A 17,653-nucleotide genomic window follows, 5' to 3' on the forward strand; every position below is an offset into this window, starting at 1 on the left:
CTCAGTAATCAGATTTCTCAGTGCTGTAAACTCTCACTCTGATTTCTTAGATCAGACTAAGGTCTAGAAACCTGATAAAGAGGCTGGATTTTAGCTCAGTAATCAGATTTCTCAGTGCTGTAAACTCTCTCTGATTTCTTAGATCAGACTAAGGTCTAGAAATCTGATGAAGAGGCTGGATTTTAGCTCAGTACTCAGATTTCTCAGTGCTGTAAACTCTCACTCTGATTTCTTAGATCAGACTAAGGTCTAGAAATCTGATAAAGACGCTGGATTTTAGCTCAGTAATCAGATTTCTCAGTGCTGTAAACTCTCACTCTGATTTCTTAGATCAGACTAAGGTCTAGAAATCTGATAAAGAGGCTGGATTTTAGCTCAGTAATCAGATTTCTCAGTGCTGTAAACTCTCACTCTGATTTCTTTCTGATTTCTCAGTCTGAGCATGTGTGAAAACAGACGGCAGTACTGGAAATAAGCGAGCAGCGTCGCCACGAGACGCAGCAAAACACTTTTAGAGCGACACTGAAACCAAATAAATGGACAATAGATTAAAGGATTTAAATATTCTTCATCTTCTAGATGATGTTTGCTCATTTTTACACATCAGTGTAAAAAAAAATTCATATTTTCAGCTGAAGTCATGCAATGTTTAAAAAAAAAAACAAAAGCTGCTGCATGAAGGTCGAGTTTTACGTTACGTTCACGTCGCGTCGGCTTCTGTGAGTTTATTGGCTGACTGTAAAGCAGAAATCAGATTACTGTCTGACTCCCGTAGACCTGGAGTGTCGCATTATCTGATCACTCAAGTGCATTGAAACTGATCAGATTACTGACAAAATCTCACTTTCTGCAGTTAGCAGAATAAGTGCATGTAAACACTCACATCTCATCAGTGTATAACTGCCAGTAGGTTCTAGATAGCATTAAGTGAATTCTGGGGGTTTATCACTCAAGAACTCATAAGAATTGAAAAATGTAGTCACTAGTGCTTCAAGATGTTTTCTATATTCTGAAGTGCAGTTTGTCATTAAATAGAGGCCAAAAGGTGCTGAACAGGTTTCCAGTAAGTTGATTTTTGCGTTCTGTTCTACATTAAAGATCATTTCAGGACTTTTTGACGGTCATCATGTCTCTCCTCTGTCCTGCCTCCCAGGTGGTGGAACGAATTTCAACCGGCTGTCCAAACACTAAGCTCACTGGAGACCTCTGTGTGAAACACTGCCAGAAACAAACAGCAGTGCTGACACCTAGAAAGAACAACTCGGAGCTAAATACAGGGTCTGAGGCCAAGTGGAGTTTGGGCTCTAGGCTATTTTTACAAGCTAAGTGGACAACAAAGCACTTTAGTTAGTCGCTCTGGACAAGAGTGTCTGCTAAGTGTCGTAAATGTAAAAGTTTAATCAAAATAGCATGAATAGAAACTTAATTTGCGAGTCAATGTGACCTTTTTGAAACCTGGTTTAGCAATTTTTAGTCCCTAATTAAAATAATCGCTTGACGCTTTTAGATCCTATAGGGATACAATGTGAATTCAGTTATAAATTCATGGTCCGTCATTTGCATAACAATGTCTTAAAGTGTTTATTGTGCATTCATGGGCTGGAGAACTGGCCCTGTGACCGGAAGGCTGCCGGTTCGATCCCCAGCGCCGACAGTCCATGACTGAGGTGTCCTTGAGCAAGACACCTAACCCCCAACTGCTCCCCGGGCGCCGTGAATAGGGCTGCCCACTGCTCCGGGCAAGTGTGCTCACTGCCCCCTAGTGTGTGTGTGTATTCACTAGTGTGTATGTGGTGTTTCACTTCACAGATGGGTTAAATGTGGAGGTGGGATTAAAAAAAAGTACCACTTAATCGTGGCTATTAATAAAGCTGTTGTTAGTGAAACAAAGCAGACTTAGTTACGTAGTAATGAATAATGCAGAGCGAGTAAACCATTCAGTGTCTCGTTTAGGTTTTACTGAGCAAAGCAAGACCCTGATAGCCCCCTAGTATGTGTTCCTTAAAACAGTATGAGCAACACACCATAAACAAACAATCACAAATTCAAAGAAAAGTCCCAGATTCAAAAACAGCTTTTTCCCCTGTGTGTTTCCAACGACTGTTTCTCTTATTAGCCAAGAAATGTTCAGACACCTTTGGAGGGTAATGAGCTTTTTCTTGCCAGGATTTAAAGCAAAACACTGGATTCCCTTTTCCAGAACATTGTTCAGAAATGTCCTAAAATAAAATGATGTGGAGGTAAAACATCCGTATCACGTTGTGTGCAAACACTGTTTTAAACATACTCTTCAGTTCTCAGTGCATATACGGAAACTCAGCCACAGAAACAGCCCAATTTGAATTCATTATTTTTGTGACATCACAAAAAAGACAAGTCAGTGGTGGACAGTAACTGAGTAACTGAGTAAATGTAATTAGTTTCTGTACTTTAGTATTTTTGGTGTATCTGTACTAAAGTTTCTCCGTTCTGGGCGACGTTTTCCTTTCACTCCACTACATTTCAGAGTCTAATATCCAACTTTTTCCTCCTACATTTTGAGAAATCTGTCGTTCCTTTTGGTTTCTGTGTGCATAAAAACGTAACATGTCAAAACGAAAGAAGCGCAAAGCCAGAGCACCAATCAGGGCCCAGCGGTCACTTTGTTTAGAGCTGGTTTTGACCTGTTGGTCATACCGACCCAGTGCAGCACGCGGTTCAACGTCAGCGCAGCAGCGTCAAACTTTGGGAGAGTCTGTTCAACATAAATGATGAACTAACCTAACTTTGTGTAAATAGAGCTCAATATAGAAATATGTCCACATATGCAGTCGAGACTGACGCGGCTTTTTTCTGAATTTCTACAAACACCATTTCATTTTATAGTAAATGAGTTTGGGCTGGTTTATGTTTATGAACAGACGCCTACAGATCAACATAGTAAAGGAGCTCATCTGTGATCCTGAGTTTAAAGCCAGTTTTTATTCAACTTAAACTTGGAACTAAGTTGTAAATAAATCTGAAACTGAAACTTTGCTTGTGTGTAAAAAGTGATTTCAGAGCCACTCGGTTCTCCCTGATGGAAACTGTTTACCTTCAGTGTTTTGTGCTTCTGATCATTTTAATAGACGTCAGCGTCACTAATTAATGACGTTCTATTATCCTTTGGTCAGGGGAGGTAGTTGGGCCTGGATCAGGATTATAGATATTTTTCTGCAGCAGCTTTAAGGACTAATTGAGCTGTTCAGCAGTCGGTTCAGGTCTTACTCTAAAGTAAGTATAAGGTCTGCAGAGTGTCTTTATCACATAATGTGTCATTTGGGGTTTATTAGGGCTGTTTCAGAGGCTCTCAGCTGCTTCTCTTGGCTGCTCTTCTGAATTGATGAGAGAAACGATTTGCTTCAGTAACTTTCCTCTAAATGCCAGAAGTGTCTACATGCATTGACTACAGAGCAAAACAACTGAACTGTGAGCAGCTGAGCTAAAGGCTTATCTGTATTGCTTCGTGTCAGCCAGTTATTCAGAATGCATTTTAAACAGTCACAGGGGAAAAGACTACTTCTGAGCACTGGGACGAGGCAATAGAGCCCAAGAATAAGGAATCCTTCACAGAAGGGAGAATAACTTTAGCACATTATTCCCAGCTCTCTGCAATATGTACAATAACAATTCCACACACTCCTACGGGGACGGCATAGCAAATCTGGGAATTATTTTTTCGGAGACCCAATAAAGTGATGACACTGCAAGAAATGGTATCCTGGCAAGTGAAACCATCTTAAATCTAGTCAATATATATATCAAATATTTCTCATTTTTGTGAGTTGTGAGAATTTATTTTAGTTAAGTTTATTTAAGTTTATTTTTATTTTAGTTAAGAGTATTAAGTGTTTTAAACTTGTTTTCTGTGTTTTAAACTTATTTGTTTTATGCAATTTTACCAAGAGACATCGTCTTATTCTAATGGCAGATCATTTTCTGGGGTGCCAAAACTTTTGCATACCACTGTCTATAGATTTAAGATGTTTTTTCTTGCCAGGTTTATATATATATATATATACATATACATTATATATATATACACATATATTTATATATACATATACATTATATATATACATATATATATACACATTATTCAGGTAATTTTATACAGATGTAATTGATAAACAGACTTTGAACATTTCAGTGTTGAGTCTCCAAACAAATGTCATTTTATTTCACTCACTAACTAAAAAAATGAAAACACTCCCTTCACTGCACAGTTTCTAGGGTCATTTTGTGACTGTCCAGTATTCTTCAATGCCCCCTAAAGGACAATTGCCCATTGAAGTGGACCTCAGAGACAGAGAGAAGGTCCAGCTCTTCACTCAGAAGGTCCAGTTTCCTCAGGCTATGGCGTGCTAACAGACCTGTTCTGCTGGAACCTCTTCAGTCGATTGGCCGCTGCCACTGCATAGAAGTGTTTCTGCAAAAATAATTGGTTATTTGTGACCACATTATGAAAGGAAATGGCACAAAATCTATCAACATACTGTATGGATGAAGCTGTTGCCCAAATGCAGACATTTAGTTGCCAGTTAAATTGTTACGACCTCAAATCTCCACTGTCTATTTTATCAGGAATAAATACTAGACAGATGCACTTTGTAGGTTTACAGTTACAGACAGTAGCCCCATCTGTGGTAGCCCCATCACCTCCTGTCTATCAGTGGGGCCAGATATTATGTGGGTGGTGGACAGTTGTCAGTGCAGCAGTGATACTGATATGGCATAGTGATATAATGGCATGTGTAGTAGTGTGTTGCTGGTATGAGTGGATCAGACACAACGGTGTTTACTCAGCATATGTTTATAAGCCAATGAACTAATTTCTCAGCATTTCTTTAAGAAAACCTTGCTGTAAAAACACACCTGGTTTTGACACGTTAGTGTCAGCATTCATTTGAGAGTAGTCCACCATCTACAAGTATTGACCACTACCAATTTATCAGTGTACATGAGGAGCTTTCTGAAAATAGTGGAACATGGTGTCCCGCAAGGCTCTGTTCTGGGGCTCTTAGTGTTCTCCTTGCATTTACAGCCCCTATGATACATTATATGCTGATGATACTCAGTTACACCTTATTATGTCAGCTAAGCCCGATTCAATGTCACAGTTACCTGTTATGGAAGACTGTCAGAGCCTGGATGACCAGGAATATCCAACTGCTAGATAAAAGCTACATTTAAAGACCGCTGTATAACGCTGGATGCTAGTTTATCATTTTATCACTAATATCTCCTGGATTGTGATTAATAACTTCAGAAACACATCCAAAATAAGGTGCATGGTAACCTTACAAGATGCTGAGAAACTAGAAAATGCTTCCAAAACTACCAGATTAGACTACAGCTGAACTCAGAACTAAATTCAGCCCTAAACGTTTGTCTAGACCAGCCCACTACAACCACAGCCAACCCCCTCCCACCAGATTGTACACCTTTTTTTTTTTTTATTAAATAAGTGCTGTGGCTCATTTTCGCCGGTGGTCTGTAATTGTGCTGTTATTTTTCATGAAGAAACTTTTACTCCAGTGTTTTGTTTATATTCAAGTGTAAAGTCTCACAACTAAAATGATAATTGCTAACTAAAAAAATATTTGTTATCATAATAAGAAGATGATTAACACAAAATGAACTCCAACAGATTAGCTACAATATGTAACTGCATACTAGCAATGTGCAACTGCAAGAGAGGGATTTCTAAAACCCCATTTCCAAAAAAAGTTGGGATGCTGTGCAAAATGTTAATAAAAACAAAATGCAAATGATGTGCAAATCATTTAAACAACATATTTCATTGAAAACAGCACAAAGACAACATATCAAATGTTGACACTGAGAAATGTTATAGTTTTTTATTTATTTGATGCCAACAACACATTCCAAAAAAGTTGGGACAGGGGCAACAAAAGGCTATTGTGTAATGCTAAAAAAAACACCTGGTGTTTGATTGACAACAGGTCAGTAACATGATTGGGTATAAACAAAGAGCATCTCAGAGAGTCTTTAACTCTAAAATGCAAAGAAGAAACCAGAAATGCTGCCACCTTCTCAGGGCACAAGCTCATTTAAAATGGGTTGAGGGGATGTAGAAAAGTGTCCTGTGGTCCGGCTAATCAAAAGTTTCTCTTGGAAATCATGGAAACTGTGTCCTTCGGGGCTAAAGACCACTCAGCTTGTTATCAGTGCCCAGTTCAAAAGGCAGCATTCATGATAGTTTAGGGGGGCATTAGTGCACATGACATGGGTGACGTGCACATATATGAAGGCACCACTAATGCTGAATGATATATACATGTTTTGGCAACATGTGCTGCCATCCAGACGACGTCTTTTTCAGGGAAGGCCTTGATTATTTTAGCAAGATGACGCCAAACCACATTCTGCATGTATTACCGCAGAATAGCCCTGTATTGAAAGAGTTTGGGTGGTAAACTGACCTGCCTGCAGTCCAGATCTGTCACCACTGATAACATTTGGCGCATTATGAAATGAAAAATACGACAAATGAGCCCTCAAACTGTTGAGCAGCTGAAATCCTGTATCAAACAAGAACGTTTCTCTTTCAAAACTACAGCAGTGTCTCCTCAGTTCCCAAACGCTTACAGAGTGCTGTTAAAAGCAGAAGTGATGAAACACAGAAGTGATGAAACAAAATGGACATATATTTTTCAGAAAACAATAAAATTTCTCAGTTTTATCATTTGATAAGTTGTCTCTGTAGTATTTTCCTTTAAAAATATGGTTTGCCTGATTTGCACATCATTGCATCCTGTTTTTATTTACTTTCTGCACAGTGTAGCAACAGCTGGACTAAAAAAGAGAACAGCAATTGTGCAAACACTGTATCTAATGAAGTGGCAACTAGGTGTATACACATTATAGAATGAAGCCTGAACCGTGTACCTTCCACTGCCGATGAGCTGCTAGGTAGCTCTGAAGTCTCAGCTGGGACTTGAGTCGAACCCTGTGTCTCTTGGCCTTTTCCTCCAGGTTATTCAGCCAGCTGTGCTTCATACAGCCCGACGCACTCAGACGACTGCTGCCATAGATACCAGACAAAAGCACAAAATGACACGAGGTTTTAACAACAAGGCTGGACTCGTCTGACATCAAGGGTAAAGCAAAGAGGAACGACAAAAGAGCAAAACTCCAAAATAGCTATTAAATAATGAAGTTTTAGCGCCCTCAGTAAGCACCACGTAAGACGTATAAATCAATACCCAACTATAGAACGTGTCACCCATTCAACTGCCCTGCAGAGCTGAGACGAAAACATGACCTGAGCACACAAATGGACGTGAATGTATGGAACATAATGCTATAAAGACTGTGCACAGGAAATGTAGGCCTTTCAATACACTACTAGGGAAAACAAAGCGGCAGCACTAGCTATTCTACCCTGCCTCCGGTGGGTTTTCCTCATGTGGCACCAATTAAGCTATGATAATGAGAGGGGGGTAGTCATTCAAATGGCAGCTCAGTTTAATTAGTGGTGTGACATTTTTGAAGGAGCCCCGAGCTGCTCAATGTGGACATCCCATTAGCGGTCATTAGCTAAAAGCACGGATGTCCTGTTAACCTGAAACACATTAGTGTCTGAGAGTGTCTCTGAGTGGAAATGGGGGAAAAATACATGAAAATGTATCAGCTACAAGCTACGATTCAGCTTTCAGCAAACATACATAAAAACTACAAATGCACAAAAATGTATTTAATGAAAAAGCCCACATTTTGTTCTTTAAATTGCGCCAAATGCACCGAAAATGGCAAAGGCAGCCTTTTAAATATGCAGTACAATATAAACAGAAAAGATTGTGTGTAATGTTCAAAGTGCTCTTTCAGGGTAAGTGTGATATAAATGACCTCAGAAAGATGATGATAAACTGGCCAGACTGTTTTTGTCTGACTCCTTTCAAAGTGATTTTTCAAGTGATGTTTTAAATATCGAGAGGCAAAGTTTCCACTGGGAACACTCAATACTCCACCTGTGATATATGCATTTGATGGTTATGCTACACCAGTTTCCATCATAATCATACATCCATCTCCATGGTTACACTACAATAATTTCCACTGTAACCCTACACCTATTTCCATGGTTACACTACACCAGATTCCATCACAATCATACACTCATTTCCATGGTATGCTACACCAATTTCCACTGTAACCCTACACCTATTCCCATGGTTATGCTACACCAGTTTCCATCATAATCATACACCCATTTCCATGGTTACGCTACACCAGTTCCTATTACAACCCTACACCCATCTCCATGGTTACACTACACCAAATTCCACTGTAACCCTACACCTATTTCCATGGTTACGGTACACCAGTTTCCATCATAATCATACACCCATCTCCATGGTTACATTATACATAATGCTATGGTTCTACTACACTCATCATGATGGTTACATTATTCCCATTTATGTCACACTCATTTCCATGATGATGTCATATTACAACTAATTCCAAGGTTGTGTTACGCTCAATTCCATGTTTACGTTACACCAGTTTTTATCGTTGTTTTATCGTACGTTACAGTCATTTCCATAGCTATTCTACAGCCTTTTTCCATGGTGATGTAGACCCATTTCCGCTGTTTGCCATGGTTACACTACACTTATTTTCATGGTTACGCTGCACTCTGGAAACAAATGCTACTTTAATACTTTGTGCCACTCTGCATTTTCTCCTGTAACGCTTAATGAGATCACATGGTGAAGGATCTGAGATCATTCCTTCACACAGAACTTCTCCCGATCCTTCAGATTCCAAGATCCACACTGTTCCACACTGAGCTCTTCTTAAGCTCATCCCATAGGTTTTCAGTGGGGTTTAGGTCAGGGGGCTGGGGTGTCCATGGCAAAACCTTAATTCTTTTGCGTTGATTTTGAGGCTTGCTGTGGGTCATTGTTCTGCTGGAAGATCCACTCTATGGCCCGGATTAAGCTTCCTTGCTGAGGTAGTCATGTTTTGATTTCATTTCTGTTGGAATTTGATGGATCTGTGATACCATGTATCCACTCAAACCAGCCTGTGCGTTGGGTCAGTATAGACGTTCGTCCTCTTCCAGGCAGATTTTAACACCTCCAGTTGTTTTAAAGTCTTAATCATTGCCCTTATAGAGGAAATTATTGCCCTGTTTTCTTGTAGCCATTTCCTGATTTGTGCAGCTCAACAACCTTTGTCACACATTGTTGCTGTTTCCTTTAGTCTTTCTCATAACAATGGATGACTAAAGGAATTTGGCCTGTGTTTCATCTCATATGTATTCTCCAGTGAAACATGAAGTCATGGCTGGCAGTTTAAGTGTTCCTAATCCCAAACTCAAAACATAAAAAATATGAATGGGAATACACTTCAGTTAGATTTCAATCTTAAGAACGTCTAGGGATGCCAATAAATATTGCACACAGTTTAGATTTTGTCTTTCATTCACTGCACCTTAATTAAAGGTTAAAACCTTAATGAAAAGTTTTGCTAATCTTCTGAATGAAAGATCAAATAGAATAAGTAATTAAGAATATTTTTGCTGTTCATTTTGCTCAGGATTCCCAGGGGCGCCTTAGAGTATTTGTGGAAGACACTGTATACGTATGCATAACACACGACGCAGAGCGATGGCAAAGTGTTCTCTCCGCCTCAGTAAACACTCTTCAGAATTCAGCTCACTCAGTCTGGGGTCGTGATCCTCCAGCATTAAGTATAATACACAGCCGGAAAAGAGCGCTCTCCACGGCTCTGCACCAATCCACACTGTATGTGACAGAGCTGTCACAACACATGAACTGAACTGGGTTCTTCCCCCCACAATTCAGGCACGCTATACATGCGACCCGATTGCTCTCTCTCACTTACTCACCAGTTCCTGTACACGGTGAGAGCTCTTGAGAAAATGACTGTTTCAAACTGGGTGTGTCTAAATCCAATGTTTGCAACTGGAAAGTATAAAAACACAACCAGTGTTTTCTGTTAAAGAAACACACTTTAAGGCAAAAATACAAATTGCACAAAAAGGCATCATTTCATAGCTCCTGTTACAAGGTTGGACAAGCTTTACAAAACATTGGCAAATATTCATATATATATATATATATATATATATACATACATACAGACACACACACACACACACTATATAGTCAAAAGTATTTGCTCGTCTGCCTTCACACACATATGAACTTGATTGTTAATCCATAGGGTTTAATATGATGTTGGCCCACCCTTTGCAGCTACACCAGCTTCAACTCTTCTGGGAAGGCTTTCCACAAGGGTTAGGAGTGTGTTTATGGGAATTTTTGACCGTTCTTCCAGGAGCGCATTTGTGAGGTCAGACACTGATGTTGGACGAGAAGGCCTGGCTCACAGTCTCCGCTCTAATTCAACCCAAAGGTGTTCTATCAGGTTGAGGTCAGGACTCTGTGCAGGCCAGTCAAGTTCCTCCACATCAAACTGGCTCATCCACGTCTTTATGGATCTGCTTTGTGCTATGATGCGTAGTCATGTTGGAACAGGAAGGGGCCCAAACTGTTCCCACAAAGTTGGAGCATGAAATTGTCCAAAATCTCTTGGTGCTGAAGCTTTAAGAGTTCCTTTCACTGGAACTAAGCGGCCGAGCCCAACTCATGAAAAACAACCCCACACCATGATCCCCCCTCCACCAAACTTTACACTCGGCACAAAGCAGTCAGACAAGTTCCGTTCTCCTGGCAACCGCCCAACCCAAACTCGTCCATTGGATTGCCAGGCGGAGAAGCGTGATTGGTCACTCCAGAGAACACGTCTCCACTGCTCTTGAGTCCAATGTCCACGTGAAGTTTGGAGGTCTGTAGTGATTGACTCTGCAGAAAGTTGGTGACCTCTGCGCACTATGCCCCTCAGCATTCCCTGACCCCGCTGTCATTTTACGTGGCCGACCACTTCGTGGCTGAGTTGCTGTCGTTCCCAATTGCTTCCACTTTGTTATAATCCCACTGACAGTTGACTGTGGAATATTTAGTAGTGAGGAAATTTCACGACTGGACTTGTTGCACAGGTGGCGTCCAATCACGGTACCACGCTGGAATTCACTGTGCTCCTGAGAGTGACCCATTCTTTCACTAATGTCTGTAGAAGCAGTCTGCAGGCCTAGGGGCTCGGCTTTATACACTATGGCCATGGAAGTGACTGGAACACCTGAATTCAGTGATTTGGATGGGTGAGTGAATATTTTTGGAAATTCATTTGTCAAAATGTGATCTGATCCTCATCCAAGTCAAGTGTATCAACAAATATAATGCGCCTAAAATAATAACATTAAAAAAAAGATCTTGCAGGTCTTTATTGCGCACACTTATTCAATACTCAAAGTGGTAGTGGAAAAAATAAGTGAACCCTTGGACTTAATAGCTGGTTGACCCCTTCCTGTAGCACATGGATCTGACCTGCACATTGTTCAGGAGGAATTTTAGCCCAGTCTTCCTGGCAGAACTGCTTTAGCTCTATCATGTTCCATGGATGCCTCATTTATATGGATCTCTTCAAGTCAATCCATAGCATCTCTACAGGGTTGAGATCTGGGCTCTGACTTGGCCGCTCCAAAAGGCGGGTTCTGTTTTTCCTAAGCCATTCTGTTGTGGACTTGCTCCAGTGTTTTGGGTCATTGTCCTGTTGCATCACCCAACTTCTACAGAGTTTCAGCTGATGTACAGACACTCTCACATTATCGTGTGAAATTTTTTGATACACTTGGGAATTCATCTTCTCCTGAATGACTGTAAGCTGGCCAGGCCCTGTCGCAGCAAAGCAGGCACAATTTCCTGATGTTCCCTCCACCATACTTTACGGTTGGGATGACATTTTCACGGTGATGTGCAGTGCCTTTTTTATGCCAGATGTAGCGCTGTGTGTTCTTTCCAAATAGTTCAACTTAGTTTCATCTGTCCACAAAACATTTCACCAGAACCTCAGGCGTGCAGCAATGTTCTTTTTAGTAAGCAGCAGCTTCCTTTGGGGTGTCCTGCCACAGACACCCTGCTTGTTCAAGGTTTTACGGACTGTAGACTCATGAAAACAGATGTTAGCCTGTACCAATGACACCTTCAAATCTTTGGCCATCACCCGGGGTTGTTTCTTTACCTCATTGAGGAGCCTCCTCTGTGCTCTTGGGGTCATTTTGACTGGGCGCCCACTTCTTGGCAGAGTAGCCACATTGTCTCCATTTGTAGATTGTTTGCCTTACTGTACACTGGGGAATTTCTAAAGTCTTTGAAATCACATTGTAACCCTTTCCAGCTTTATGTAAATCAATAATTTTTGATTGTACATCTTCTGAAAGCCCTCTCCTTGGATCACCACCTTATCGTGGTGGAGGGGTTTGTGTGCTTGAATGATCTTAGGAGCTATGTTGTCTGGAGCAAAAGCTCCTGGTAGGGTCTCCCATGGCAAACTGGTCCTAGGTGACAGGTCAGACAAAGTGTGATCCATAATAACCCCTATGAAGACACAAAAACGGGACTTGTGTACCCTGCCCGGAACAGGGTTACCGGGGCCCCACCCTGGAGCCAGGCCTGGGGGAGGGGCTCGCCAGCGAGCGTCTGGTGGCCGGGCGTTTACTCATGGTGCCCGGCCGGGTCCAGCCCGAAGGAGTTACATGAGTCCCCCCTCCCATCGACCCACCACCAATGGGAGGGGCAGTAGTAAGGGTTCGGTGCGTTGTGGATCGGGCAGTGTCCGAAGGCGTGGGCCTTGGCGTTCTGATCCTCGGTTGCTGAAACTGGCTTTTGGAACTTGGAACGTTACCTCACTGGCGGGGAAGGAGCCTGAGTTGGTGCGCGAGGTTGAGAGATGCCGGCTAGATATAGTCGGGCTCACTTCAACACACAGCTTGGGCTCTGGGTCCAATCTCCTTGAGAGGGGCTGGATTTTATTCTTTTCTGGAGTTGCCCATGGTGAGAGGCGGCGGGCAGGTGTGGGCTTTCTCATAGCCCGTCGGCTCGGTGCCTGTATGTTGGGGTTTTCTCCGGTGGACGAGAGGGTAGCTTCCCTACGCCTTCGGGTTGGGGAACGGGTCCTGACTGTTGTCTGTGCTTATGCACCGAACAGCAGTTCAGAGTACCCAGCCTTCTTAGAGTCCTTGGGAAGGGTGCTTGAAAGTGCTCCTCCTAGAGACTCTATTGTCCTACTGGGGGACTTCAACGCTCACGTGGGCAATGACAGTGAGACCTGGAGGGGTGTGATTGGGAGGAATGGCCTCTCTGATCTGAACCCGAGTGGTGTTCAGTTTTTGGACTTCTGCGCAAACCACAGTTTGTCCATTACGAAGACCATGTTTGAACACAAGGATGTCCATAAGTGCACATGGCACCAGGACACCCTAGGCCGCAGTTCAATGATTGACTTTGTAGTTGTGTCATCGGACTTGCGGCCATGTGTATTGGACACTCGGGTAAAGAGAGGAGCTGAGCTGTCAACTGATCACCACCTGGTGGTGAGTTGGATCAGGTGGTGGGGGAAGATGCCGGTCAGACCAGGCAAGCCCAAACGTATAGTGAGGGTTTGCTGGGAACGTCTAGCAGAAGAACCTGTCAGATTGATCTTCAACTCACACCTCCGTCAGAACTTTGACCAGATATCGGGGGAGGTGGGGGACATTGACTCAGAATGGGCCATGTTCCGTTCCTCCATTGGTGAAGCGGCTGACTGTAGCTGTGGCCGTAAGGTAGTTGGTGCCTGTCGGGGCGGTAATCCTCGAACCCGGTGGTGGACACCCCAGGTGAGAGATGCCTTCAAGCTGAAGAAGGAGTCCAACCGGGCATGGTTGGCCTGTGGGACACCAGAGGCAGCTGGCAGGTATCGACAGGCCAAGCGATCTGCGGCTTCAGTTGTCGCCAAGGCAAAAACCCGTGTATGGGAGGAGTTTGGTGAGGCCTTGGAAAGTGACTAAGTCTGCTCCGAAAAGATTCTGGCAAACCGTCAGGCGACTCAGAAAGGGAAAGCAGTGTGCCACTAGCACTGTATATAGTGGAGATGGTGTGCTGCTGACTTCGACTGAAGACGTCATTGGGCGGTGGAAGGAATACTTTGAGGACCTTCTCAATCCCACCGACACGTTCTCCAGTGAGGAGGCTGAGTCTGGGGACATGGGAATAGGCTTGTCCATTACTGAGGCCGAAGTCGCTAAGGTAGTTAAGAAGCTCCTTGGTGGCAAGGCTCCAGGGGTGGATGAGATCCGCCCTGAGTTCCTCAAGGCTCTGGATGTTGTGGGGCTGTCTTGGCTGACACGCCTTTTCAACATTGCGTGGACATCGGGGGCGGTGCCACTGGACTGGCAGACTGGGGTGGTGGTGCCTCTTTTTAAAAAAGGGGACCAGAGAGTTTGTTCCAACTACAGGGAATAACACTCCTCAGCCTCCCTGGCAAGGTCTATGCAGGGGTACTGAAGAAGAGAGTCCGGCTTATAGTCGAACCTCGGATCCAGGAGGAACAGTGCGGGTTCCGCCCTGGTCGTGGAACACTGGACCAACTCTTCACCCTCTCCAGGATTCTGGAAGGTTCATGGGAGTTTGCCCAACCAGTCCACATGTGCTTTGTGGATCTGGAGAAGGCATTCGACTGTGTTCCCCGGGGTGTTCTGTGGGAGGTGCTTCGGGAGTACGGGGTACATGGCTCTTTGCTACGAGCCATTCAGGCCCTGTACAAAAAAAGCTGGAGTTTGGTTCGCATAGCCGGCAGTAAGTCAGACTCGTTCCCAGTGAGAGTTGGACTCCGTCAGGGCTGCCCTTTGTCACCGATTCTATTCATAATTTTTATGGATAGAATTTCTAGGCGCAGTCAAGGGATGGAGGGTGTCCGGTTTGGTGACCTCAGGGTCACTTCGCTGCTGTTTGCAGATGATGTGGTCCTATTGGGGACATCAGGCCACGAACTTCAGCTTTTGCTGGATCGGTTTGCAGCCGAGTGTGAAGCGGCTGGGATGAGAATCAGTACCTCTAAATCCGAGACCATGGTTCTCAGGCGGAAAAGGGTGGAGAGCCCTCTCTGGGTCGGGGATAGGCTCTTGCCTCAAGTGAAGGAGTTCAAGTATCTCGGGGTCTTGTTCACGAGTGATGGTACAAGGGAGCGGGAGATTGACAGGCGGATTGGTGCTGGGTCAGCAGTGATGCGGGCTCTTTACCGGTCTGTTGTGGTAAAGAAAGAGCTGAGCCATAAGGCAAGGCTCTCGATTTACCGGTCGATCTACGTTCCCACCCTCACCTATGGTCATGAGCTTTGGGTAATGACCGAAAGAATAAGATCGCGAATACAAGCGGCCGAAATGAGTTTCCTCCGCAGGGTGTGTGGACTCTCCCTTAGAGATAGGGTGAGAAGTTCAGTCATCCGGGAGGGACTCGGAGTAGAGCCGCTGCTTCTTCACGTCGAGAGGAGCCAGCTGAGGTGGTTCAGGCATCTGGTTAGGATGCCTCCTGGACACAGGCGAGTCCACCTGGGAGGAGACCCCGGGGAAGACCCAGGACACGCTGGCGCGACTATATCGCCCAGCTGGCCTGGGAGTGCCTCGGAATCCCCCTTGGAGAGCTGGTGGAAGTGGCTGGGGAAAGGGAGGTCTGGGCTTCATTGCTTAGGATGCTGCCCCCGCGACCTGAACCCCGGAGAAGCGGAAGATAATGGATGGATGGATGGATGGATCTTCTGAAAGCTCTTTTTGGTGAGGCATGGCTCACATATGCGTATCCTTCTTGTGCAGAGCAAACTCAAAAAGTCTGAGTGGTGTTTATCAGTGAAAGTAGCTCTAGTCCAATCCTCCAAACTCATTTTCTTAACAAGACTCCAGGTACGCCAACACCTGACTCCAGTTAGCTTTTTTGAGATCATTAACTCAAGAGTTCACATACCTAATCCACTAGCGCTCTATATAGATATAGATATAGATATAGATATACATAGTGCTGGAGCCTATCCCAGCGGTCATCGGGTGGAAGGCAGGATATATATATATATATTTTAATCACTGTAATATCCTCACAGAATAACAGTGGATGACGGGCTACACTCTGCTTGTCAGGGTGACTCAGACCTTAGGGAAGTAGAGCCGCTACTCCTGCACATTGAGAGGAGCCAGTTGAGGTGATTCAGGCATCTGATTAGGATGGTTTGGAGGTTTACCAGCCACAGCCTATTGGGACAAGGCCGTCCCACGGTCGTCATAGGACCCAATGAAGGGATTATATCTCCAAGTTGACCTGGGAGCAGCTCAGGGTCCCCCAGAACGAGCTGGAGGACAGGGATACTTGGGATTGTCTGCTTTTCCTACTACTACTGCAACCCTACCTGGACCAAGTGGTTTAATATGATGATGATGATGATGTTGATTATTATGATGATGATGAATGGCACACTCTAAATGTATACTACTGTGTAAAACTCAGTGACCAGCCTCCACTCTTTCCAGTCACTCACTTTCAGCTCCTCAAAGAATCTGCAGACACGCCTCCAAAGCTCAGTCTTAGAAGCTGGTTGATGATTTTCTGACATAATCAAACCCATTCAGTGGTGCTGAGGTCTGGACTCTGGGGTGGTCAGTCCACCGTTCAGCTTCTTTGTTTGATGTGTCCATCTCCTTTTCTCAGTGAGGTTCTTCTTGATCAGCTACACGTCCTTTCAGACCCACAGCGCTGAGTGGTCTTCTCACAGTGGGAGGATGGACAGAAACACCTGTGGATGTTCTCAGATCTGAAGCAGCTTGATTTTCTCCTCTGATGGGGGAAGATTTGGGGTCTACCAGCTCTTCCAGGTGGCTGTTAGGAATCTCATATTTTTTTATGGCAGATTATCTTCTATCCTCCTCAGAAACATCTCCAGAAAAAACGAATAGCTTGCTACAGAGCTGCTATTAAGGAGCTTTGAGAGTTCAATTAAAATGAATTTCAAATCCTTCCCATTGAAGTGCTGCTCATCTGTATGTGTCACAAAAAGCCACGTTTAGTCAGATAACATCGCCATGGTGAAACTCTTCAATGGGAGTATGTGTTGCGTCACTAAGTGCCCCCTGTCACAGATTAGTGCCTCATTAACTGGAGAGGTTGCTGTTCAGTGTGGCCCTCGCTGGCCCCTGCTGTGCCAGCCTTCTATTGTCTGATGCCAGCTGAGTGGTGGGAGCAGGCATGTGCCTCCGGCAAGCTGACAAGCTCACAGCTCCAAAAAAAACCCAGCCCAGATCACAGACAGGCCTCGGCCTGTTCTGCACCATTCATTTGAGCCATCTGATAAACGAATCCGGATGTTTGCTGAAGTAAATGTTCAGTTCCGATTTTCGAACGCAGTCAGAGAGCAGCACCCGTCTGCCCGCCTGTCAGGACAGAGCATGGAGGAAATGTTGAAGATGGAAAATGAGCTTCACGTCCCACATTCATACATGAGGATGGATGGAGAAGAAAACAAGAAAATGAGAAAATGCTGCCGATAAACGAACAAGAACACATTCTACGTTCTATACGTTCTGTACTTATTACATATTCCATACTTACAACATGCAGCTCATTATGGCTGCTACTTAAACCATCTCCTTTATTTGTTCATATGGTTCAATTACATGTTCTGCTGATTTAATAAGTGTTAATAAGTTAACACATTCTGT

General features: G+C 43.9%; 1 protein-coding gene across 3 annotated transcripts in view; it reads right to left on the reverse strand.

Annotated features, from left to right (window-relative positions):
- Nucleotides 1-3,600: 3,600 nt before the first annotated feature.
- The window catches only part of mylk3 (myosin light chain kinase 3), a 73,973-nt gene continuing 59,920 nt past the window's right edge, over nucleotides 3,601-17,653 (reverse strand). For 2 of the 3 annotated variants that reach the window (XM_017724270.2, XM_017724268.2), the window contains exons 12-13: nucleotides 6,931-7,066; nucleotides 3,601-4,447 (exon numbers count right to left, since the gene is read on the reverse strand). In XM_017724270.2, coding sequence (XP_017579759.1) covers nucleotides 4,373-4,447; nucleotides 6,931-7,066 — 211 coding nt within the window. In that variant the 3' untranslated portion in view covers nucleotides 3,601-4,372. The remainder of the gene's footprint in view (nucleotides 4,448-6,930; nucleotides 7,067-17,653) is intronic. The other variant, XM_017724269.2, reaches the window with a different exon arrangement.

Source organism: Pygocentrus nattereri, chromosome 25 (genome assembly GCF_015220715.1).
Source record: "Pygocentrus nattereri isolate fPygNat1 chromosome 25, fPygNat1.pri, whole genome shotgun sequence".
Lineage (NCBI taxonomy): Eukaryota > Metazoa > Chordata > Actinopteri > Characiformes > Serrasalmidae > Pygocentrus > Pygocentrus nattereri.